The 25,077-nt window shown below is 42.3% G+C and overlaps 1 protein-coding gene across 7 annotated transcripts in view; it reads left to right on the forward strand.

Moving 5' to 3' along the window:
* Positions 1-25,077, forward strand: part of LOC135215322 (alpha-2-macroglobulin-like) — a 494,644-nt gene that overhangs the window by 463,947 nt on the left and 5,620 nt on the right. For all 7 annotated transcript variants that reach the window (XM_064250089.1, XM_064250270.1, XM_064249915.1 and 4 more), the window contains exons 25-26: positions 7,702-7,914; positions 8,614-9,018. In XM_064250089.1, coding sequence (XP_064106159.1) covers positions 7,702-7,914; positions 8,614-9,018 — 618 coding nt within the window. The remainder of the gene's footprint in view (positions 1-7,701; positions 7,915-8,613; positions 9,019-25,077) is intronic.

Below are 25,077 nucleotides of genomic sequence, written 5' to 3' on the forward strand. Positions count from 1 at the left end.
GGTCATTTCTAATTTCAAGAAGTTGTACACAAAGCATTTGTTAATAAAATGCTTTGATGTCACAGATAATACCAACCTCACCCTTCGTGAATTTTGGAAGGACCATTTCAACGTTGTTAATTGTTTGAAAATTATTGATGATGTATGGCAGGGTGTTATGCGAAGAACCTTAAATTCAGCATGGAAGAAATTGGCCTGATTCTGTAGCTGAAAGAGGTTTTGAAGGGTTCAATCCGCAGCCTGGGCCCGAGCCCGCTGTGTTGGAAGTGATTGTGTGTCTAGGAAAGTCCATGGGGCTGGTGCTAGATGAGGCAGGTGTCAACGACCTTGTTAAGAAGCATCAAGAACAACTCATGACTGAGGAGTTGATCGAGCTACAGACGATGCAATATTTGGAGGTGTTGCAAGAGATCAGTAGCGAGAAGGAGGTCGAACTGGAGGAATTTACTTCTTCAAGGGAGATTAAGGTAGTGTTGGTTAAGTGGCAGGATGTTTCTGACTTCAATGATAAGAAACACCCTGATAAATTGTCTACTGGTCATGCTTCAGCTCTTTTTAATGACACTTGCCTGACTCAATTCTGCAACAATTTGAAATGGGGGCAGAAACAAAGCTCCTTTATAGGTTTTTCTTTAAAAGGCCTGTGGCAAGTGAAAGTGAAAGTGAGGTCAAAAGAGCTAAGACAAGTGAAGAACAGTTAATAAACAAATAAAAAAAGTAAAAAAGAATAAAAAGTTTAAAAAAAAATTAAGCTTGGTTGATTTTAAATTTAAGTGTTACACTATGTGTAAGGAACAGTAATAAATACAGTACCATCCAACTCTCCCTCCCTCCCTTTGGGATTTTGTTGATGAGGAAATGGAAAAGATGTTACTGTGCCCAATTAGAGCCCTGAAATACTATCTAAAAGGCGAAGAAGTCTCGGTTTGGAGTGCAGTACCTTTATATGAGCATGAGAAAGAGTAAAGAGGTATAGAAGATGCTATCTCCTTTTAGCCAAGGAATGTCATTCCAGAGCATATGGGTCATTGGATGTCAAGGAAGGATCCCCGCCACACCCGCATGTTCATGATCTTTGGGATGTTTGATCTTCACTAGCATTCTGTAAGAACTTCTTGGTTCAATAGATAATGAGGGTTGTGGTCTAGGAGCATCAAACTACCTTCTCCTACCTGAGGGATATTGCCCACAAGTCTGTAGATATGTTCCCAACATACAAACCCGAGGTCTTTACATAGAAATTCCTCCAATGCAAGCTGGATCAGGGTATTCTTTACAACCAGGTTGTTTGGTAGTTGAACTACTGGTGACAGGGGTAAGGGGCACCTCACCTCCTCCGTTTGCAAAGTTACACATACAGTTGTTAAATAGCCCAGGTATCAGAATGAGCGGTGGCTAGAGGTGGGCAGTGTATGTAAAGACCTTAGGTTTGTATGTTAGAAAAAAATACAAATTACTCGCAAAATTTGTCATTTAATCCTACATGAATGGAAACCACTGGTCGAAATTTACATAGGAAGACTCACTGATCGGTGGGTCCTTCAGCAAGCCAGGGAAGTACGTCTGTACATACATAGATGGTCTGGAAGGTTAGTGAGAGGTGGAGAAAACTCAGAGAGAAGTAAATAGCCCACCCGGAAGACATTCCCTACCATGGTCTTCACTCCGTGTCGCTGCTATGTTGCCCAGTGGCATGACAGGCACAGTCCACCAGTGTCAGCATATGGAGGGAAATGCTGCCCCTCCCTTCTTCCTCTTGCCTCCCCTGCCTGGCTGGGTGACATTGTCATCCACTCTCAGACAATCCACTATATCATCCCCTTGCACCCTGTTGAAAAGAGAAGTAGAACCCACCAACAGTCCATTCCTCAGAGTCAAGACCGACTCAGGACCAACAAACTTGGAGATTTGGGAGGTTGCTGAATCTCGATGCCTATAAAGCATCATGTTTGCCCAAGGGTTAGCTGTCTGCTGGGCTGGGTAGGTGATGTACACTCCTGACAGGAACAGTCTATCAAGGTTCACCACATCTTCATTGGTGTGTGAAGAAGTGACAACCTTGGGCATGGTGGTGGACCAATAGTCCAGCCAAGAGACTGCTTGAAACACTGCCATGGCAGTCCATTTCCAAAGTCGCTGACGCCTGATGTGAGAGGGAGATGTCCTCTACACAGAGCTAGTCCAAGGATAGAACAGGACTGAGATGACCTAAGTCTGAGTCAACCTGTGCTGTTGGAATTGACCTTTCCAAGGGCTTGTAGAATTTCTTCTGATGAGGGAGAGGTGGAGGAAGCAGCTTGAACAAGTGGCTGGCCCAAAATGAGTTCTACCTCCCAGAGATGAGAGAACTCATCTGGCCCAGGACCTACTCGGTAAGCTCCAACTATGGCAACTCAATCGAAGTGTTTCAAGGCCCAAAGGAACAACCTCAGTGCAAACTAATCTTCCATGAGTTTGTTGTACTGACAAATCAATTTGACAATCTCAAAGTAGAGCCTCTGCAGCTTGGGAGTGTCCATGTCCTTGGGAAGAGGACCTTCCGTCCCTTCCAAGTCACGGTCCTCTCGAGCCGTGCCCTTTGCAGGTGAGACCCCCCCCAGAACCTCCATGTCCCCTCTCCAACACCCAAGCATATGTCTGTTCTGGTCATAGGACCGAACTGGGGGTGTATGAAGGGCTGTGCTGGGAAGCCAAATCCAGGCTGCCAACCTGAGTGTCCGTCCCATGGCTTCGGTATACCCCGAGGAGAGAGGGGCCTAGCACCCTTCGCTGACCTGCCAGAGCCTGAAGTCTTGGCAGGAGAGGAAGGCTGTAAATGATTGTCAACCTGAGGTGATGATTGATACACGGGTCTGGGAGAGCTCCCGTCACATGAAGGTGAACCGGGGTTGTCCCTGGAAGAGCGCACACAATCCCACGAATGTGCCCGGAAGCTATCCCGAGGAGAATAAACCTGCTCATGCGAGCAGGAACTGCCACTGGGAGAACAATTGCACACTCTCAGATGAGAGCATGGGCTGTCCCAACAATGTGCTGGAATCTTCTTAAAGGCTGAGGCCTCTACTTGTGAAGAAAATTGAAGGGATGATCACCTCCATTCTCTGTTGGATGTGCAGGCTCTACAGTTGGCTTCACAGTCACTGGACTTTGTCTTCTAATCAGCTGAGGTGAGGCTCGTGAAAGCCATGTCTTGGGTCGTTAGAGTTCCAGGGGTGGGGACAGTGCCTGCAAGCTACACACACACACTCTCTTTAGGCAATGTCCTGGTCTATGAATGCCTTTAGGCAATGTCCTGGTCTATGAATGCTTAATGTAGCCACGCAGGTCCGTTGGAAGAACCTTCGGTGGCACGGGTCGGGGAGACCCACACACACACACACACACACACCGTCAAAGTCACGGGAGTGTGCAATGGATGACATTGCTACACAGGTCTGTGAGAGGGATGAGCTTCCAAGACAGACCTCTGGAGTCCTGTGCAGAAGTTTCTTTGCCCAGACCTGGGAGACATCCGGTGTCTAGTATCGGTGCCTTGAATGTTGGTGGATGTGGGGATCTGTGTACACACGTACACTGACTTAGCTCGTGGAAGCTGCGTTGTGGCTGACCCGAGCACTCGTGGCATCTGCCCCTCGAATGTCTGGGGAGGCCCAAGACACAGGTTCTCTGTCTGGGGACAAGGCAGAGCCATAGAGAGATCCCAATGCTTCTTACTTGGAAGAAGACATGCCGTGATATGGAGGAGTTCGGTAGTTCCATTTGTACAACGTCCTTAAGGACTGAGAGAGAGAGAGAGAGCAGTAAATGTAAGTGGCGTTAGGTTGTTTGTGTACGTGTGAATGGATGGTTAACAAGCGAATTGCTCGTTCAGCGAGGGGTGATTGTGTCTGTTGGGTTGGTCGCAAGTCTGGTCTGGGTTTTGAGTCAGTCTGTAATCAGAGCCTGTGATGGTCAGTAGTGTTGGCAGCGGTCTGTGAAGAGTGTTAAAGGCAGTCTGTAACCAGAGCCTGTGATGGTCAGTAGTGTCGGCAGCGGTCTGTGAAGTGTGTTGAAGGCATTAATGGTCAGTTGAATTGTGTTACTGGTTTGTTGTTTAATATGTTGTTAAGTTTGATATTGTTTGCTTTAGAGTTGTGCCTGTGTTGTAAGATTTGTTGTACTTGTAAGTTTCTGTTGAGTTGTGAGTTATAGTTGAGGGTGGTTGTTGTTGTTGGGGAGCTGTTGTGATTTCTTGATGTTGTTAATGGGTGTGTGTATTGGCTTGTGTTTTTTTGTGTTGTTAGTGATTGTTTTTGCAGTGGTCCTTTGTTGTGGCTGTAGTCCTTAGTTGCTGTTGTGGTTGTAGGCCTTGTTTGATTGTTGTGTTGTTGTTTGTTGAGTTTTGGGGTTGTGGTCCTTGGTTGATTGTCGTGTTGTTGTGTTGTGTGGTTGTGGTTCTTGATTGTTGTTGTTGTTGTGTTGTTTGGTTGTGGTTGTTATTGTGTTGCTGTTGTTGTTGTTGTTGTTATGTTGTGTGGTTCTTGGTTGTTGTTGTGTTGTTGTTGAGTTGTGTGGTTGTAGTTCTTTGTTGCTGGGTGTGTGTTGGTTTGTGGCAGTTGTTGGTGTCTCAGCAACCTCATCCAGCGGACAGCACAGCATAACCCTGAGTATCTGGAGTTGGGGTGAGTACATGGGTTCTGTGTGTAGGTAAGTCAGTTGTCCTGCATTTTTCTGTAGCGTGAAGAGGAAAGTGTGGATTAGGGTGAGTTTGGCAGCTGGATTGGTTAAATTTATATGAGGGGGGGTCTTGCCTGCTTGTTTTTTTAGCTTGTGATCCCACCACAGTGAGAGGGCCAACAGGCCTTCTTACAGTTGAAAGGGGCAGCTTTTTCCTATCTTGGCTCTGTCTACATAACAGGACGCTTGGAAGGAGAAGGGGAGGAGGCAAAGTCAGGTAGCCAAGAAGACATTGACGATGATGACGAAGGAAAGTGGGGTTTCTTCTTTGATGTCCTCTCGCAATCATGCTTGTATCTCTTTATCAACTCATTCAGGAGATCCTTGCTGTCAGGAGACATTTTAAGGAGCATTGACGTCAATTGGAACAGATGCATAATCGAAGATGCCATGACTGTAGCCATGGTTCCCTTGGATCCTGTAACTGAAACCATAGTCCCAGTTACTGATGCAGCAGAGACAGAGGCAAATTGGAGGCACTTAGGTGCACAATCAAGCCCCACACTGAGGGCTCTCCAGGAAGACCTGGGGAGGGCCAAAGGTACCTAAGCTTTTGGAAAATATTCCCAATCTCTCCCAGACCTGCAACAGATGGGTTAGTAGGAAATGCCTCTCTTTGCCCCAGAGGGGATTACTCTTTTTGACCAAACAGAGAAGTCCTCGAGAGATCATGATCAGCCCATCCTCTCACGCGAACCACTCATTGCTAAAGCAATGGGAATGCAGGGGAGTGACTTCTCCCTCAGAAGAGGTAGCAGCAATGGGAAATTGCATGAGAAGAGACAAGGAGCTACCCAGCGTCCTTGGAGGCGGATGTACAGCCCTCCTGGATTTCCTCTTCCCAGCAAACCACGTCCACGGCTCCGGGGACCAATCACGACACTCAACACAAGGATCAGTAATTGAACCCACATATTTACATTTCGTGGAAACAGTTACAGTGCCGCTTTCGCACACCAGAGCAAAGATGGGGTTTAGGCATACATGACTTAAGTTTGCATTTGTAAAATTTAAAGTCAAAGTAATAAAAAACATGAGCATTATCACAAAAAGCATAACAAAACAGGAAAAAACAGGATTGAAGCACAGACCAGCTGGCAAACATTTTGGCAGAGGAAGGTGTAGGAATGCATCCGCTCTGGACAAAGGCTATAAGGCAAGTGAAGGGAGGTGGTGAGGGTACCTGTCACTCCTCCCACAAGTAGTTCAGCTACTGAACAACCTTGTTGTGTAGAATAGCCTGCTCCAGCTCGCACTGAGGTAATTCCTATATAAACACCGATGGTTTGTATTCATGTAGGAATAACAGTAGTAGTATGATTGATTATTTATTAGGCCGATCCCTCCCTCACCCGACCATGGGGGTCCCATGTCTCGTTAAAGTAATTTGGTTTTTGGGTGTTCAGTAGTATTATTATGAGGGGTGGTGGTGGGTGGTGGTAAGAAAGGCACCACCATATTCACCCTATCACACTGGAGTACCAGCTGGACCTGAAGGCAGGTGGGTAAGTACACTAAAAGCTGTTCTATTACTGTCAGAATATGATCCTTGGTCTCTCCCTTTTATGACAAAGAGAAGGGATTCAGAAGAGCTATCTCTAGACCCATTGGTTTACATTAACCTAGTGGGGAAAGCTGTCAACTGATGGTACTTCCTCCTCAGAGGAGTTCTGGGTTCTTTGGGATTTACCAATGCAGTGCCTCCTATTGGCATGGGGGTGGGGGCGCAGTTGTGGTGCTTTCCAACAAGGATGTTGGAGCAACCAAGTACTACTATGGGATTGCCAGAAAGGTACACTCATACCTCTCTACTCAGCCTATTGAGGTGCTTTCCAGACACTAGGACACTTATCCACTTTTCTGGCAGTCCTTCCCTCCTAAGTAGTTTCCAGACATGAAAGGCGATATAGGTTTGTGTCCCCATAGGAACAAATAAAAATGTTTTAAAAGTAATTGGTGTTTTTCTTAGGTATACAAAACCTTAACCTTTCATATTGGAGGAAACCTTCCGCTGCCTCCCCACTTCTTCTACTAGCAGTGAATAGGTATATCTTGTTACTAAAAATCTACTGGGGAAAGTTGTCATTTGCAGACAAGGATGTGTAGTGAACTTGGTAGCTGCTGGATGTAGGATACAGTGCCTTCCTGCCTTCATCCATTTATATTTTATCACTGTTCATACTATTCCAATCTAGACTAGCTATGAGATAATTCTTGATATTTGCTGGTCTTTCTTGAGGCACCCTAGCTAAAATTTCAGGTAAAATACAATTGTACTATTCCTACAGTTAGCTTGTATAACTATGTGATACAGGCCTTATTCTTATCTAGTTGGTGGTAAAGCATAGACCTAACTAGGGTTTGTACTCATACTTGTATATTAAGATGCATTGACCAAGAATTATAACTTCTTAAAAATGCTCTGATTTTACCATTAAAGGGCTTGAATTTTACATTTATGTATGAGTGTTAATAGACTTTTGCTTTGATATTGTTTTGTAAAATCAAATATTTATAATCCTTGTAGTTCTCTTCACTAAGACTAGTAGACAACACTTCAGGGTAGTACTTAACATTCATCAAAGGAAATTAATTTATCATGGCAATCTGTTACTGTTTAAAGTAAATCAAAAACTTCATATGGGACATCTTCTACTGAAATATGTTACCATTTTTGCGTTAGTTTGAAAAGTAATCATACTAACAAGTTTGCATTCCTTGGTTAACAGATTATACAATAATTTGTTCATAATTATTTTCAGTACAGCATACACAAAGGGATATTTGGATTTAACCAAACTACTAATTCAGAAATCCTAATTCATAGGGTGTTTCTACAGTATAATTATTATAAGTTGTTTAACCAAACCACTGAGCTAATGTAATTATGTAGTATTTTATTACCAGGGATTACGCTTCATTAGGAGCTTTGAAAGAAAGAAAAATTAATGAACAGTCATCAGTTACAAATAATATTTCTTTTAGGATACAGTTGTGGCACTACAAGCTTTGGCTGTATTTGAAGCACATCAAGATAAAGGTTCAACTAACTTGGTGGTCACAGTTGATGGTGATGGCCTTGAACATCACTTTTTCATAGATGACTCTAACAAGCTACTTCAACAGATGGTTAAAATTCCAAGTTTTCCAAACAGTATCATCTTGGGTATGGAAGGAGAAGGATGTGCTCTTGCACAGGTAAGGAGGCTATAGCACAATGTATTGAAATCAGCAGCTTAATTAATTAGGACCTGTACATGTCAGGTGGCTTTACAAAGCAGGCATACCTACAGGGTGTGAGAACATTTTTTGTTTCCTTAAACAATGCCTGTTTTGTTTCCTAAACCACACCTGTAATACATACTAAATGACACATTTGTTTATACTGTACCATTATTTATGTAAAAAAAATAAAATGTTAAATCATGAGAACTCACATGAGTTTGGGTAATTCAAAAGCAGGGTAACAAAAAAGCAGAATATTGAATGACTCCAAATACTTAGGTACATCTTTGTTGCATTCTGTTGCTATTCATATCTGTGGGTTGGGGGCTGCAATGAATCATTGCCACCTGCCATTTAAGGATGAACAAAGACTTGAAATATTCTCAAGTAATACATTTCTGTGGAATACCATGTATTTTTTTTTTTATTTTGTCAAGAGAATTTATCACAGTAATTTAGAACAGTATCATAAGGTGTAATATGTAGTAGTGCCCTGTGTTTTTTGTACTTTAGATTTTTCCAAGTACTGATTCACAGTGTCATCAAACATTTATTTTGTAATAACCTAATGTAATAGTTAAATTACTAAACTAAGAAGTATAGGATCAGTTATAATTTTAGAAAATTAATCTGAAGAAATTTTTTTTTATATATGCTGTATGTTTATTGCAGGCAGTTCTTCGATATAATGTCCCTGAACCCAGCCCAAGTGAAGCATTTGAACTTGAAGTTGAAACTGATACTGCTCCTGATTCTAAGTGTGTAACAAAGAGAATAAAAACTTGCGCTTCCTATCAGCATCCTGATTTGAAGTCCAATATGGCTGTGATAGAAGTGAACTTGGTCTCTGGTTACATTCCAGAAAAGGCTGACTTGAAGAGAATTGTTGGTTATGGCGCAGGATTGTTCAAACGATATGAAGTTGATGGAAATAAAGTGACATTTTATGTTGACGAGATGTCTAAAAATAAAATATGTTTAACATTCCGAATTATACGTGAAGTTGACATGGAGGATGTGAAACCTGGAACTGTAAAAATATATGATTACTACCAGCCAGAATTCACTGTTAGTAAGGTAAGTTTAATATGTTTATGGTTTATCAGTGATTTTTTTTATAAAGTGGTGTATCATAGCTACGCTGTGTGAACCACTAACCAGTGTAAATATAATACCCTGTATTTGCAGGGATGTTCCAGACCCTCGCGGATAGTTACTGTTTGCGATGCTTAGAACCCCCTTCTAAAAATGCTCATAACTGCCTATCTTGAAAGTTCAAATACCAAATGTACAGTATGCTTTAAGTATCATCCTTAAATGATTATCCTATTAAATACTATATTAATCTTTGAAATATATTAATATAATTTCAAAGTCATCTTAAACATTAGTACCCTTAAAAATATATACATACGTACTATACTGTCAGTCCTTCCAGCAAAAACAGAGAGAGAGAGAGAGAGAGAGAGAGAGAGAGAGAGAGAGAGAGAGAGAGAGAGAGAGAGAGAGAGAGAGAGAGAGCTTCAATAATCCATATCTCTTTAAGCAACTGACAACAAAATTTTGTTTTTTTTTTTTTGTCTTCCAAAGATGTACTATTACCTTTACTACACATTTTTAAAACTATAAACTCTCTTCTCTCTCTCAAATTGAGAGAGAGAGAAAAATGATTTGATCATGGAGTGGCGGCATCATCTACCCTGGCTGTCAAAAAATGTTGAGTGTGTAATTTGACAGGTTCACCCTCCCCCATGAGAGCCATTATTTTCAGGAAAAGATTGGGTTTGTTTTTATATTTGTTTGAAATTTTACAAAATAATTTATATTCAATGCATAGATATTGTAATTACAGTATTCAGGCAGTCCCCAGCTTACGACGGGTTCTGCTTACAGCGTTATGAGGTTACGATGCTTTTCAATTAATTAGTGCCTCAGGTTACGAAATTAATCCATTCTGAAGCGGCCTTCGTAACCTGATTTTTTCGTATCCAGAACTACGTTTTACATGTAAATTGCCTAGTTCGTTCCAAGCCCTACAAAAACACCCCAGTAAATTTTATAATAAAGCTAAATTTAACAATAAACAATGAAATAAAACAATTTGGACCATTCAATACCTAACCTTCCCATTACTCTACCTGTAAATAAAGTGTATTAGTGTACATAGTACAAGAAATACTGTATGTACATATGTCGTAAAATGTGGAACCTTACGTTTCGAGTGAGGCGATGTCCGAAAGTGGCGACAGAGGAGGAGGACAAACGGCAGAAAACATGAACACTTAACTTTACGAAACACATTAAAAAATGGCAGAAAACATTAACACTAAACTTTACGAAACACATTAACCCTCTTACGCCGAAGCCCTAAAAATAAAAACCTCTCCTGTATGCCGGCGCCGGTTTGGAGTGAGCGCGGAACCGGAAAAAATAATTTTTTCAAAAAATCACAGCGCGCTTAGTTTTGAAGATTAAGAGTTCATTTTTGGCTCATTTTTTTTTCATTGCCTGAAGTTTAGTATGCAATCATCAGAAATGAAAAATAATATCATTATCATATGTAAATAATGCGATATATGGTAGCGAAAAAAAAAATTCATAGATAATTGTATTCAAATCACGCTGTGCAAAAAACGGTCAAAGCTAACGAGTTACTTTTTTTTTCGTTGTATTGTACACTAAATTGCAATCATTTTGATATATAATACATAGTAAAACAATAAAAGCAACACCGGAAAAATATTATCACAAAAGGATGTACGAATTCGTAACGAGCGGACGTAAAAAAATGTTATTTTCAAAAATTCACCGTAATTCTAAATAATGTTCTAGAGACTTCCAATTTGTTTCAAAATTAAGACAAATGATTGAATATTACGATACTGTAAGAGTTTTAGATTAGAATTGCAGATTTCGACCATTTCGGACGAGTTAAATTTGACCGAATGTCGAAATTTTAATATATATATTTTTTCATATGCACATATTTCGAAGATGGAAAAAGCTACAACCTTTAATTATTTTTTATTGTATTCTTCATGAATTTGCGCACATTATGAAAAGGAGCAAATATTAGGATAATGCCATGTACGTATTTCGGAGACTTGCGGCCGCGAATCGGCGCGCGGAGTGAAGGTAAATATATTTTTCAAAAATTCACCATAAATCACAATATTGTTTTAGAGACTTCAAATTTGTTTCAAAATGAAGAAAAATGACGGAATATTACTAGGCCGTAAGATTTTTAGCTTACAATTGCGTTTTTCAACTATTTCGGTAGTGTCAAATTTGACCGAACGTGGTTTTTTTTCTATTTATCGTGATTTATATGCAAATATTTCAAAAAAAGAGAAAAGCTACAACCTTCAATCATTTTTAGTTGTATTCTACATGAAATTGCGCACATTTTCATATATAAAACTTTATGTAACAGCTAATTTTAAATGGTGCAAACATTTCGACAATCGCACAAAAAAATTCTGATTTTTTCGGAAGAGTTACCGCGCGAACGTATTTTTTTTTTTTTCATAAATTCACCATAAATCGAAATATTGTGCTAGAGACTTCCAAGTCGTTGAAAAATGAAGGTAAATGATTGAATATTACTAGAATATAAGAGTTTTAGCTTACAATTGCGTTTTTCGACCATTTCGGTAGAGTCAAAGTTGACCGAAAGTTGAAATTTTTGCACTTAACGTTATTTATATGAAAATATTTCAAAACTGATAAAAGCTACAACCATGGGTTGTTTTTTGTTGTATTGTGCATGAAATTGCGCACATTTCCATATATAAAACTTTATGTAACAGCAAATTTAAAAGGGTGCAAACATTAGGACAATCGCACGAAAAAATTTATCGGAAGAGTTATCGCACGAACGTAAGGAAAAAGTTTTTTCATAAATTCACCATAAATCGAAATATTGTGCTAGAGACGTCCAATTTGTTGCAAAATGAAGGCAAATGATTGAATATTACTATAATATAAGAATTTTAGCTTACAATTGCGTTTCTCGACCATTTCTGTAGTCAAAGTTGACCGAAGGTTGAAATTTTTGCACATCGTTATTTATATGAAAATATTTCAAAATTGATAAAAGCTACAATCATGAGTATTTTTTAGTTGTATTGTGCATGAAATTGCGCACATTTTCATATATAATACTTCATGTAAAGGATAATTTAAAATGGTGCAATAATTATGTCAAAGTGACGAAATAATTTCCGAGATGTGTCACTGATACTTTTTAGTGCGATAAGAAAGAAATTCGCGCTTGCGCGCCTGCGTAGCGATTGTAAACAAAACAACGCCTTGATCCGTGAACTCCCAGCATCCCCCAAGGCGCGTGATACAAAAGTTTTCGGCTGGTAGGCCTATAAGTATTTTTCCGCGAATTTTTAAAAAAAACTTTTTTGAGCCGACGTATGATACGTCCAATCGGCATACGGGAGACATTTTGACTCGACGTTTAATACGTCCAATCGGCGTAAGAGGGTTAACAAATGGCAGAAAACATTAACACTACTTGATTATCTCCATCTTTGTCTCCATAGAAAGCCATCCTTTTCTTTCTGTAAACTTCAACAACATTCTTGGGATCCATGGCTAATAACGTAAGTCATTAAGTTCACACACAACACGATAAAGTAACTTACAGTACAATGAAAGCGAAATTACTAACACGAATTTACGTTAATGAATGAAATCTACGTGAATGAATGAATTCCACGTGTGTACGATAACGCTGCTGAAACAAAATGGTCAAGGAACTCCCTTATGTAGATGCATGATAGGATAGATGCTGACCAATAGGAGAGCAGGATCTTACGGCGATAACTAGCATCAGGAACCAATGGGAGAGCGGAAGGATGGTAGCGAGTCTACTGAGTTGGCGGCACACGAGTTTTAAAATTGTTCTCGCTGGCCCAGGCGAATCTCAGACATTATAGTAGTACACCCTTTCTCAACCTGCATTATTTTCGTTCACAGAAGCAAAAAAATCGTCTTTCCCTTCGTAACCTGGATTTTTCGTACATAGGGACTTTCGTATGTAGGGGTATGACTTTATATTCATCAGAAATTATTTCCAGGTTTACGATACATGTTCCAGGGTTCCACCGCTTAGACGCCGATTTGGCAGAAGAAATATGACTCCAAAAATGCAAAATATTCAATATTTTAAGTTTTTTATGAAAAATGCAGTTACTTTTTTAATATACCCAAAGCATTAAAAGTAAGGTTTTCTTAGGATTTTTGACGATTTCCCAGCTTATGATGATTTTCGGTTTATGATGAGTCTCAAGAATGGAACCCCTGTCGTAAGCCAAACTTGCCTGTATTCATATTATTTAATCTTATTAATCTTAATAATCTTTAAAAATTAGTAATAATTTTTTGGTCATAAAAGATTTATTTAGTCATGAAAATAACATAAAAATACACTAATTAGTTAGTGAATACAGTGGACGCCCCCGTATTCGCGTTCTCCGGATTCGCAGACTCATACATTCGCGGATTTCTCTCGGAAACATTTCCCCACATTATTCGTGGAAAATTCGCCTATTTGCGGTATTTTTCTATGAGAAACAAGCACAAATTCCTGTTTTTTTATCAATTTCATCATAAAATGCACTTTTTGTGATAAAACTATTAAAAAAAGGGATTTTGATGAAGAAAAAATCTATTTCTGGGCAAGGGCCGTGTTGCCCAGTGAAATATCCTTTTAGCACATATTTCTAAGGTAAATATTACTAACATTACCAGAGAAAAAACTAAAATGGGATGTCAGAGAATTCTGACTCGCGCACCTTATATAAAAGATGTCGGTATGGTTTCTGGGGCGAGTGAAACCACTACCATGGGTCTCTTACCATTTAGATCCATCCTTCTACAAAATCCCCCTGCTAGAGAGGGCTGATGCACAGCCCACACCAGTAACTACTACTACTAGCGCTCCCAACGCCAGCACAAGTGCCTCTAGCGGCCATCCTTGGAGTTAGAAAATCAAGCTTGGGCCCAAGGGTGGGTGTAAAGCAGGGTGGGATTTCACTGGGCGACACGGGCCCTTGCCCAGAAATAGATTTTTCCTTCGTCAAAATCCCTTTTCTGGGCTCAGCCCGTGTCGCTTCGTGAAATAATACCAGAGAAATGGCCACAAGCTTGGGGTAAAATAAAATATCAGTAGGGAATAAGAAAAAACAGAGTATATTAGAGCAGTATAATCTAAAACTTATAATTACAAAAGTTATAATATATATACTTATTATAACTTATGATAACTTATGGTAAACTTATGATAACTTACAACAACCTTAAAACTAGACAATATAATAGGTTATTTACAGGTGTGAGTAATCGTAGCAAAAAAATAAGGAAAACATCACAATTATAGCTTTATTTTTGGCAGCTAAGGCTTAAAACAGAGTAGAACCTGGTGGCAGGATTACAGGAAGGATGTTAGTGAGGCAGGTAGAAAGGAGATCTGGATCTATAACTAAACTACTTAGGCAGAGTCAGGAGAAACTGTGTTTCCCGCTGCTACTGCTGGAAACTTAAGAGATTCTAAGGATTTCGGGTAGTGGTGTCTGAATACTGTCGGCGATTTCCAGCCTGTGTACTTTTTCAGATCATCAAAATTCATGTGTTAGAAATAGTTGATTGAGGTAGCTACTGCCCTAATGTCTTGGACTTTGGGGAACGAATCTGGGTTGGCTTGTTTAATAAAGTACAAGATCTGTTGCCTAATTCCTTTCAAGGAAATAGTTCCACCTTTTTCCCTCATAAATAAGGGGCCTGAGGATCTCATAGATGTCCTGGAAAGATAGGCTCATAAGGTCGTAACTGGACATAAAGAGGGGTCTTGAGGAAGAGGAAGGATCTTCCAAGGGGCCCACCTCATTGAAGGATCCACATTTTTGGCCAAAAATTTTCGATCTGGAGAGAGGAGAACTTCTCCTGATGGAAGAAATTCGATATGGCCCGAATCTCTTGAAAGAGCCGACAGTTCAGATACCCTGGCTCCTGAGGCCAGACTTGAAAGAAATAATGTTTTCCTTAGGAGGGGTATATAGCCACATGAATCGTTATCAGTATCTGAAACCAGTTTGAGAACATCATTTAAGAACCATGAAACTGAGCTAGGTCTCTCTGTTGGTCTGAGCCTAGCACAAGCTCTAGGAATAGACGAGAAATAGGAATCTGTTAAGTCTATTTTAAAACCAAATTGAAATATTTTCTTTAGACCTGACTTATTGGTAGTAATAGCACTGGCTGCTAAACCTTTTTCAAATAAGGATCTGAAGAAGGAGATAGCCAGGTTGGTAGTCATGGTTCGAGATTGTGTTTCCCTCAGAAAATTAGCTAGTTTCTTAACAGCTGCGTCATACTGACATAGGGTCGATTCTCTTTTATCCGATTCTAGGAAAAGGATGTTTTGAGGATCAATGTTTGCATCTATTTTAGTTGCGAACTTCATGAAGTCCATAAAGTTAGGGTTTTGAGAATTCCTGAGGAAGCGAACACAGTCCTCGTTTGTACTGGTTGAGATAGCTTGGGATTGGGAATCCGTTGAGGTCGGAGACCCAATTCCAGAAGTAGTGGGAACCAGTTGCTCTTGGGCCAATCGGGGGCTACTAGAGCAACTTGTCCCTTGAAAGTCCTGAGTTTGTTCAGAACTTTCAGAAGAAGATTCACTGGAGGAAAGATGTACACTTTCTTCCACTGATTCCAATCTATGGCATAAGCCAGAGGGTCCAGGTTGGGAGCCACATAGCACGGGAGCTTGTGGTTCGACTGTGAAGCGAAAAGATCCACTTGGAGTCCTGGAACCTTTTGGCATATCCACTGGAATGAACGCCTGTCCAGAGACCACTCCGACTCTAGAGGAACTGAACGAGACAAGGCGTCTGCTATCACGTTCCTTACCCCCACCAGGTGAGTGGAGGATAGGTGCCATTTGTACTTGGCTGCTAGTGAAAAAATGGCTATCATGACATGGTTCACATGGCTTGATTTGGATCCTCCTCTGTTGATGCAGTGTACTACTACTGCGCTGTCTAATACCAGCTTGATATGAGATTTCTTGGCTGGTAGGAGTCTCTTCAGTGTGAGGAACACTGCCATAGCTTCTAATACATTGATGTGAAGCTGGTAGAACTGAGGGAACCAAGTCCCTTGTACTTTTTTGAACTGAGAGTACCCTCCCCAACCACTTAGTGAAGCATCCGTGTGGATAACTAATGCCGGAGGGGGAAATTGAAGAGGAATTGATTTTGATAGATTCTTGACCTCCGCCCAGGGGCGGAGTCGTTTGCGGAGAATCGGCGGGATGGCTGACAATTTGTCCCGAGACTTGTTGTTTGCTCTCGAGCGCCAGACCCGGTTTATGTCTTTTAGCTTTGCCTTCAGTAGAATGTCTGTCACTGAGGCAAATTGGAGAGAACCTAGGATTCTTTCCTGGTTTCTCCTTGATGTTTGTTTGCATTTGAGGAATTGTTTTGTTGCTTTGGCTATTGCTTTCCTTTTGGCCGACGGAATTGACAGAGTATGGGAGTTTAAATCCCACTGAATGCCGAGCCATTGAAAGCGGGAGTCCGGCGTTAGCCTGGACTTGGTCTTGTTTATTTGGAACCCTAGATTTTCCAGAAACTGTTACTTTGACCGTTGCTTTGCGGCATTCTTCGATGGTTGTTGCCCAAACAAGCCAATCGTCCAGATACGCGACTAACATTATCCCCTGAGACCTTAGTTGTTGAACTACTGTCTCCGCCATCTTCGTGAATACCCTGGGGGCCACGTTCAACCCGAAGGGCATTCAGCTCCATCCCAGTCCTTTGGACACAATACTTAGTGCCCAATTGCTGAACCCCCATCTGTGGCGATCGAGGAACAGTCTCCCTCCTACCTGAGGGTTCTCACTGACTTGGGGCAGGTCGTGACGCGCGTCCGCCTCGGAAGTGTTTGCCTCTGCTAGGTGTTCTTCCGCCGCCTCTTTGGCGAAATGCACCTTTAGCCCTACTGCCTCTTCCAAACCTGTTAAAAGGTTGGAAAGCTTGGCCTTCAAAAACTGGATTAAACTGCGAAAGAGGTAGAGGGCTGACTCTGGGGAGTCAATAGGAGGAATTGTTGTGATTGACTCTTCGAAGTGGAGGGTTGTGCCACCTGAGAGACTGGCACTGCCTGTACTACCTGTTGCTGTTGGGTAGCCTGGAAAGGCTGGAATTTCCTGGGCTTTTTCAACTTTTTAGAAGAGGAAGTTGATTCAGGCTTCCTCTTACTCGAAAGTCCCCAACGGACCTTAAGACTTTGATTAAATCTTGTCGCCTCGTGCTGAACCGAGTTGACTATCGACTCCGGGAAGAGGTCAGCACCCCAGATGGAAGCCGCGAGCAACTTATTCGGTTCGTGGCAAATGGTAGCCTCTTGCAGGACGTGTTTCCTGCAATTGCATCTTGCAATCGCGAAGTCATAAGATCACATTGCACCGTGTGGATCTGTGACTTAGCAATCAGTTTGAAAAGGGGTTCATTGCCATAAGTCACGGCCGAAACCTCTTGTCATTACCGGGGTATTTAGGGACCTTCATAGCCTGGTCCTAGCGTCAAATTCAGCCTGTATGAGATTGTCTGGGAGCCTGGGAAGCCTTTCGCTAAATTGTGTTATTGCACAATCTGGCTTGAGTTTCCCTACTGTAAAGGTAGCTGGGAGATCTGCCCAAAGATCTTCGGTGCCTGGGAGAAGAAGAGACGTGGGCTCCGTTTCTTGGAGTTGAGGCATGGGCTCATCGCCTCATAGCGGCCTGAATAGTTAACTCTGCAACTTTGTGGTGAACGGAATGAGGGTTTCTCCGTCCACCACAAAGATAGTAAAGGGACTCTTAAAGGCTTGCATCTTGGTATTGGTGCCTTCCCAGTCCTCTAGGTTCCTCAGCCAATCTCTCTGAGCCTGATCACGGCTGAAAATGACAGTCTCCTTAGGTATTCTGACCTCCCTCCTCATCGCTGTCTCCGTAAGACGGGTGTAACCAATGAAGGGGGGCTGCAGGTCAGCAGGGTGGAACTCAAAGTCCTCAAGCCTTCGAGTACCACAGTCCCCTAACGTTAGCATTCCGTCCTTAAAGGGGGCATAAGACGAGACCCTCCAGGGGTTGCTCGCCGTATAAGGAGGGAGGGTGTTGTAGTCCGGCATGGCTTGCGCCGCCATACCGGGCTGTGGGAGAACTGCTGATGGGTTCTCTCGGAGACCTGCCATCAGGTTCTCCTGGTTGGTCAGTCATTCCGAAATGCTTTGGATCGACTGGCCTGACTCCTCAAAAGAAGAAATGAGAGTCAACATCTGTTCGAACTTGTCCTGAACTAGGTTCCCGACAAAGTTTCTCATTTGCTGCATGATATTTGCAGTAAATGCTTCCGTGTCGAAGGGGCTAGGTTCCTTGATCACGACAGGAGTCTTGGGGCGTGTCCCCGTAGAGGTCGAAGGCTCAGGATCCGCAGGTAGCTGAGCCTTGTCCCTCGAGGACTTGCCTCTGGACCCTTTGGAGTGCGAAGAGGTAGACTTCGACTTCTCTGCTCCAGGATGGTGAGCCAGAGACTTATGAGAAGAAGTAGACGTAGTCTTTTTAGACATCGTCTTCTCCAGGGTCTTAGTCTCACGCTTCCCTTTTACCTTAGGGATAGCTTGAGTGGACTTTGGCCTAACCGAAAGTTCACTCTCTGAAAATCCTTGAAAAGAAGCAGTAGAAGGGATAGGGGAAGTAGATCCAGATGGACCCAAGGGAAGCCCTTGAGCCCCCAACAAACTTGCCTCATCTAGCATACTACCTGCTTCACCTACCGCCATCGGCTCGAGGTCCAAGTTTAGCGTTGCCACGTCGTCTGCGATCTCTGAGTTCCCTGGGTCTGCTAGTGCCTGAGCCACCTGATGTTGAATGGTGGCGATGTACGGGGCCGCCGCTGCCGGGTCGACGTAGCAGGTAGGCTTTCTGCCGGGGAAGATCCGGACAGCCATATTCTTGTCGAGGATGTATGGCTGCCCCTTGGTAACATTCTTCCCAAATCCGCCGACCCAGGCTTTCAGGGTGGTTGATGCGGCGTCCTTGACAGCAGCAGCCTGAAAGAGAGGGTTATTGTAAGCCCTAGGCTAGGGGAGCTTAAAATTATATGACTAACTATATCAGTAATTATATCACTTATTATATCACTTATTAGGGCTGTACCTGTATAGGCCAAAATATATAGCAATTGTACTCCGGCATATACTTACACCAGAGGTAAACTGATCTACAAGATCATAACATATGGAACAGCTCTCATGGTGCCAGACCGCTATGTCCCCGTAGCGGATGGCGCAGACGGCGTGGGTCCAGCAGACCTTGTGCCCACAGGGGTCCTGCAGGATAGCGTTACAGCCAGATTCCTGGCAATGGGTGGCCTGTAAGTGAACGGATACAGAAGTATCAACACTGACTAACCGGACTAAGTCAAGTAAGTGATATTAAACGCCGGAGGATACCGGAGTGGTTAACATAGGTGTTAGCCTTCTCTTGTTCTCCTGTAGTGGTGAGTGTCCAATAGGACTGGTATACTAGTTAGTATAATTCCGGCGTACCGTAGTAAGGAGTTCCACCAAACTAGTAACCAGCCTATACGCTGGAGCGAGGAGTACGAGGACGGCGGGGAGAAGCATTAGTAGGCTAAACAAGTAAAAAATAATTAAGGGGAGCATAGCTCCGCCGTAATGAAAAACTCGCAGGCAGGAGGAAAACCTGGTTGGTGAGCGGGAACTCCGCCAGCTTATCGGAACATAAAAACATGTAGCAATAATAACAAGAATAAATAATGGTAAATAATGGAGATGCATGCAGCGGAGCTTCTCTCCGTCACCCCCCTAAGGAGCTGGCGGAGCCAGCGGAGCCTGCCGCTGACGCGGTGGGCAAGGGAGGTGACTCAGGGTGAGAGAGAGCGGCAAGGGACCCAAAGGGGCCCGAGCACGGCCGAGCGTGGTGGCCAGCCGAGCCCGAGCGCACAGGAGACCCCCTCGTGGAACTAAGGGTGAGAGTGGTAGGAAGTCAGCCCCAGATGTCCCCCTGCTGACTCCCGTATCCTCCCCGAGTAGAGGGGAAGAGGGGAGAGAGCCCGGATGGTTGCCGTGGCAACGTGAGCGAGCGATACTCCCCCCATAGGGAGGGAGAAGCAGGGAGACAGAGCTGGGTGGCTCATGGTGATCGCCTGGTTTGCCGTGAACGTGGTAGGGCCACGCGGTAGGACAGACCAGGCGAACTAAGGTAGCCTAGGCTACTTCTAACCGTCTCTAGCATGCAATAGATAAAATAACACAGGGAAAGGAAAAGAATAAGCAGAAAAAGAGAAAGCAGTGTCCTGGAGAAGTTAGGCTAACTGACCTGGAAGGGAGGGCGCCTAACTACTCGGGAGCTGGCCTCTGCGGATACGTAAGAATGGAGGGCGACGGCCAGGGTGGCAGGACTAAAAAGAGAGGACATATGTCCTAATACGCCTAACAGACCTAGACAAAGGGACATGCATGCATGAACGCTGAGCTAAGGTAACATAGGCAGAAGCTCAATCGAGCTAGAATCCCCGTGATATGTAAAACACAAGTACATCTTGCACAACAAAAAAATGTAATCATATAAATACTGCAAGGTTCCAGCTACAATGGTATGGAAGACCGAAGAAGCATGAAATAATGAAACACGTTGGGCGAGCCGACTGGGACGACCCTGTAGCCATGCCGCTGAGGGCGCCGTCATAAAACCAAAATGAAAGCGGTAAAAAGGCCCTAGCTGGCTAAAAATAAGTGAAACACTTTAGCAGTACTTAACTTAGCTGCGGCGATGGCTTGGAGTTCCATGATGAATGATAAATCCAAAAACATAAGCACAAAAACACAGCGAGAAAAAACACGGGTGTGCGAGATGGAGCTAATGAAAAGGATGACCGCTAGAGGCGCTTGTGCTGGCGTTGGGAGTGCTAGTAGTAGTAGTTACTGGTGTAGGCTGTCCATCAGCCCTCTCTAGCAGGGGGATTTTGTAGTAGGATGGATCTAAATGGTAAGAGACCCGTGGTAGTGGTTTCACTCGCCCCAGAAACCATACCGACACCTTTTATATAAGGTGAGTGAGTCAGAATACTCTGACATCCCATTTTAGTTTTTTCTCTGGTAATGTTAGTAATATTTACCTTAGAAATATGTGCTAAAAGGATATTTCACGAAGCGACATGGGCTGAGCCCAGAAAACCAGGTATGAAAATTTTTAGTGGTTTTTTCTTGAGTTTTAACTAACGAAATAGGAGCGTTTTAAGCATTTTTATAGGGGTTCCAACTATTTGTGGGGGTATAATTATTCACGGGAGAGGGTCTGGTACGCATCCCCCCACGAATACAGGGGGACTACTGTGTATCTCAATGAAAAAATCTGAATTGCCAAATTTTTTTTTAATAATTTAAAGATATGTACCACAGAAAATCCCGCAAATAATGAGAATGTGAATAAGGGGGTTTACTGTACCTACTACAGTGGAACCTCGACATACGAAAGTCCTAACTTACGAAAAATTCAAGTTACGAAAGTAAACACGAAGATTTTTTTTGCCTCTACATACGAAAATAATTCAGGTTACGAAAGGTTGTTACTGTAAAGTCCCGAGATTCGTCCGGACCACCGAGAACAATTTTAAAACTCGAGCGCCTCTAACTCTGTAGACTCGCCACCATCCTCCCACTCTCCCATTGGTTCCTGATGCTAGTCACCACCGTAAGATCCTGCTCTCTTATTGGTTAGCATCGACCCCATCATGCTCTACGTAAAGGCGTCGTTCGGCCACTTTGTCGCACCAGCGTTATCGTACGCACGCGGAATTCGTTCGTTCACATATATTATTCCGTTTGTTAACGTAAATTTGTGTTTCTGATTTCGCTTTGTACTTTATCGTGTTGTGTGAGAACTTAATTCGTACATAACTTAATTACGTATAGTCATGGGTCCCGAGAAAGTTGCTGAAGTTCATGGAAAGAAGAGGATGCTTTCTATGGAGACAAAGATGGAGATCATTAACCTTAAGCAGAAGGAAGTCATCAAAGCAGCTACACCTTCCAAGGTTGTGACTATTTTTTACAACAAGAGAAGCCACATGTACGACGAGATGGAGAGGCTGATTCTTGTATGGATAAAGACAAAGAAATGGCTGGCGATACGATAACTGAGACGGCAATCTCCCACAAGGCCAGCGCTATTTTCGGCAATTTGATTGCCTGGGCCGAAGACAACGGAGGAGAAGGGACATCGACGCCAACCCCAGATTTCAAGGCTTCTCGTGGATGGTTCGAAAAATTCCGGAAACGGACTGGCATCCATTCAGTGTTGCGACATGGGGAGGCGGCCAGCTCGAACACGAAAGCAGCCGAAGCCTTTAAGACATTCGATGAGATGACAATCAACGAAGGCTACAGTTCTCAGCAAGTCGGACGTACATCACTGAGGAAGAGAAGAAGCTACCCGGACATAAGCCTGTGAAAGACAGGCTTACACTCGCACTTTGTTCAAACGCCAGTGGGGATTGCAAGTTGAACCCCCTACTTGTGTATCATTTGGAGACTCCTCGAGCCTTCAAGGCCCACAAAGTGCTAAAGGAGAAGCTTCCAGTGTTGTGGAGGGCTAATGCGAAAGCCTGGGTAACGAGACTTTTGTTCACGGAGTGGGTAAATCTGTGTTTCGGCTCTACAGTGAAGAAATTCTTGGAAGAGAAGCGCCTCCCTCTGAAATGTCTGCTGGTGTTGGACAATGCCCCTGCTCACCCTCCTGGCCTCGAGGAAGATATCCTAGCGGAGTATTCTTTTTATCAAGGTTCTTTATGTTCCACCTAACACCACCCGGCCCTCTCCTCCAGCCCATGGACCAGCAAGTGAAATCGAACTTCAAGAAGCTGTATACGAAACATCTTTTCAAGAGATGTTTCAACATCACCGATACCACAAACCTCACCTTGCATGAATTTTGGAAGGAGCATTTTGATATCGTGATATGCATCTGACTCATTGATCAAGCTTGGCAGGAGGTTTCGAGGTGAACCTTGAATTCTTCGTGGAGGAAACTCTTGCCTGATGCTGTATCCGCCCAAGACTTCAAGGGATACGACGTGGGCGAAGCTGATGCAGATTCAGAAACAGTTGACGATCCTGAAACTGTTTCACAACCAGATCTTGACGAGATCGTTGCACTCGGCAAGTCCATGGGGCTGGCCATGCAACATAACGTCGTTCAAGAAGGGTTCTCTAGCAGCGGCGAGGAGAAGGAGGGCGACCCTAAGACAACGGCAGAAATCAAGGATGCTCTAGCTGCTTTTCATAAAGTGCAATCATTTGTAGAAAAGAGACACCCCGAAAAGGCTTACACGGGTCGTATGCTTGTGCAGTTCGATGACGTTTGCCTGAGTCGTTTCAGGAACACTGTGAAAAGCAGGCAGAAGCAATCTTCCTTGGATAGTTATTTTTTAAAGAGGCCTTTAGTAGTAGTAAGCAAACAGGAAGATCCAAGTGATACGAAAAAACAGAAAGTTGAAAGTGGTGAAGAAATTGAAATTTAAATAAAAAACCTAAAGTATAAAAAAAGTAATAAAAAATGTGAAAATAAAAAGACAAAAAAAAATTTAATTTTAAGTTTTTTGTAAAGGTAAGTGTTAACATTTTCTGCCATTTGTTAATGTGTTTCATAAAGTTTAGTGTTAATGTTTCCTGTCATTTTTTAATGCGTTTCGTAAAGTTAAGTGTTCAAGTTTTCTGCCATTTGTCCTCCTCTGTCGCCACTTTCGGAGATCGCCTCACTCGAAAGGTAAGGTTCCACATTTTACTATACATACATACGTATGTACGTACAGTATTTCTTGTACCATGTACACTAATACACTTTATTTACAGGTATGTAGTACATATTGGTAGTTATATGTAGTTTAAGTTAGGTATTGAATGGTCCAAATTGTTGTATTTCATTGTTTATTGGTCAATTTAGCTTTATTATAAAATTTACTGGGATGTTTTTGTAGGGCTTGAAACGAATTAGGCAATTTACATGTAAAATGTGGTTCAAGATACAAAAAAATCAGGTTACGAAGGCCACCTCGGAACGGATTAATTTTGTATCCTGAGGTACTACTGTATATATAACAATACATTAGTAATTAAGAATTGCATGTTTGCATATACACTAAGCAAAAGAATGATCAATTGAAATTTCCTATGCTCTCATGGAAATTAAACTATTTTGTCATGTCTGTCCTTAAGGGTACCAGCCGGCTAATGCCATTTTTTAATGACAGGACTTTGACATTCATACCATTTAATAAGGTGACTTGGGACATCTCCAAACCACATATGATTTTTGCCCCTGACCTTTAGTTTCATAACGGCAGTGCAATTTATACTGAAAATAACTTTTTCAAATTCTGTCTCCTCCCTTTACACTTAATATTAAGACCTGGGATTACCCACATATATAGACCTGATGTAGACTTCCAATCAAACGTAGATTCAGAAGGAAAAAGTAATTTTTTTGCTAGATATGAATTTTTTCATTATGGTAAAAAAAAATAAAACCTATAAATCAGGAAAAAAAATGTAAGAGAAAAAAATGGGAAAAAAAGGGCTATATTTGATTGTTCTATACAGGCAGTCACCGGCTTACAATGGGGGTTCTGTTCTTGAGAAGCGTCATAAGCCGAAAATCGTCGTAAGCCGGAAAATCGTCGAAAATCCTAAGAAAACCTTACTTTTAATGCTTTGGGTGTATCAAAAACTATGTAAACTGCATTTTTATTGCATTTTTCATCAAAAATAACTTCAAATATTGATTATTTTGCACTTTTGGAGTCATATTTCTTCTGTCAGATTGGCGCCATAACCCTGGAACATGTGTTGTAAACCTGGAAATAATTTCTGAAGAATATAATTGAAAAGCATCGGTACCTCGGAACATCATATGCCGAACCCATCATAAGCCAGGGACTGCCTGTAATGTCTTTCTAAGTTATATACCAAATTTTCAATGCTATAGGTTTAAAACTAAGGGAGAAGATAGAATTTGAAAGATATTAAGTATAGTTTTGAGATACAAGAGTTCAAAGTTTT

The sequence above is a fragment of the Macrobrachium nipponense genome, chromosome 11, assembly GCF_015104395.2.
Source record: "Macrobrachium nipponense isolate FS-2020 chromosome 11, ASM1510439v2, whole genome shotgun sequence".
In the NCBI taxonomy this organism is placed as follows: Eukaryota; Metazoa; Arthropoda; class Malacostraca; order Decapoda; family Palaemonidae; genus Macrobrachium; species Macrobrachium nipponense.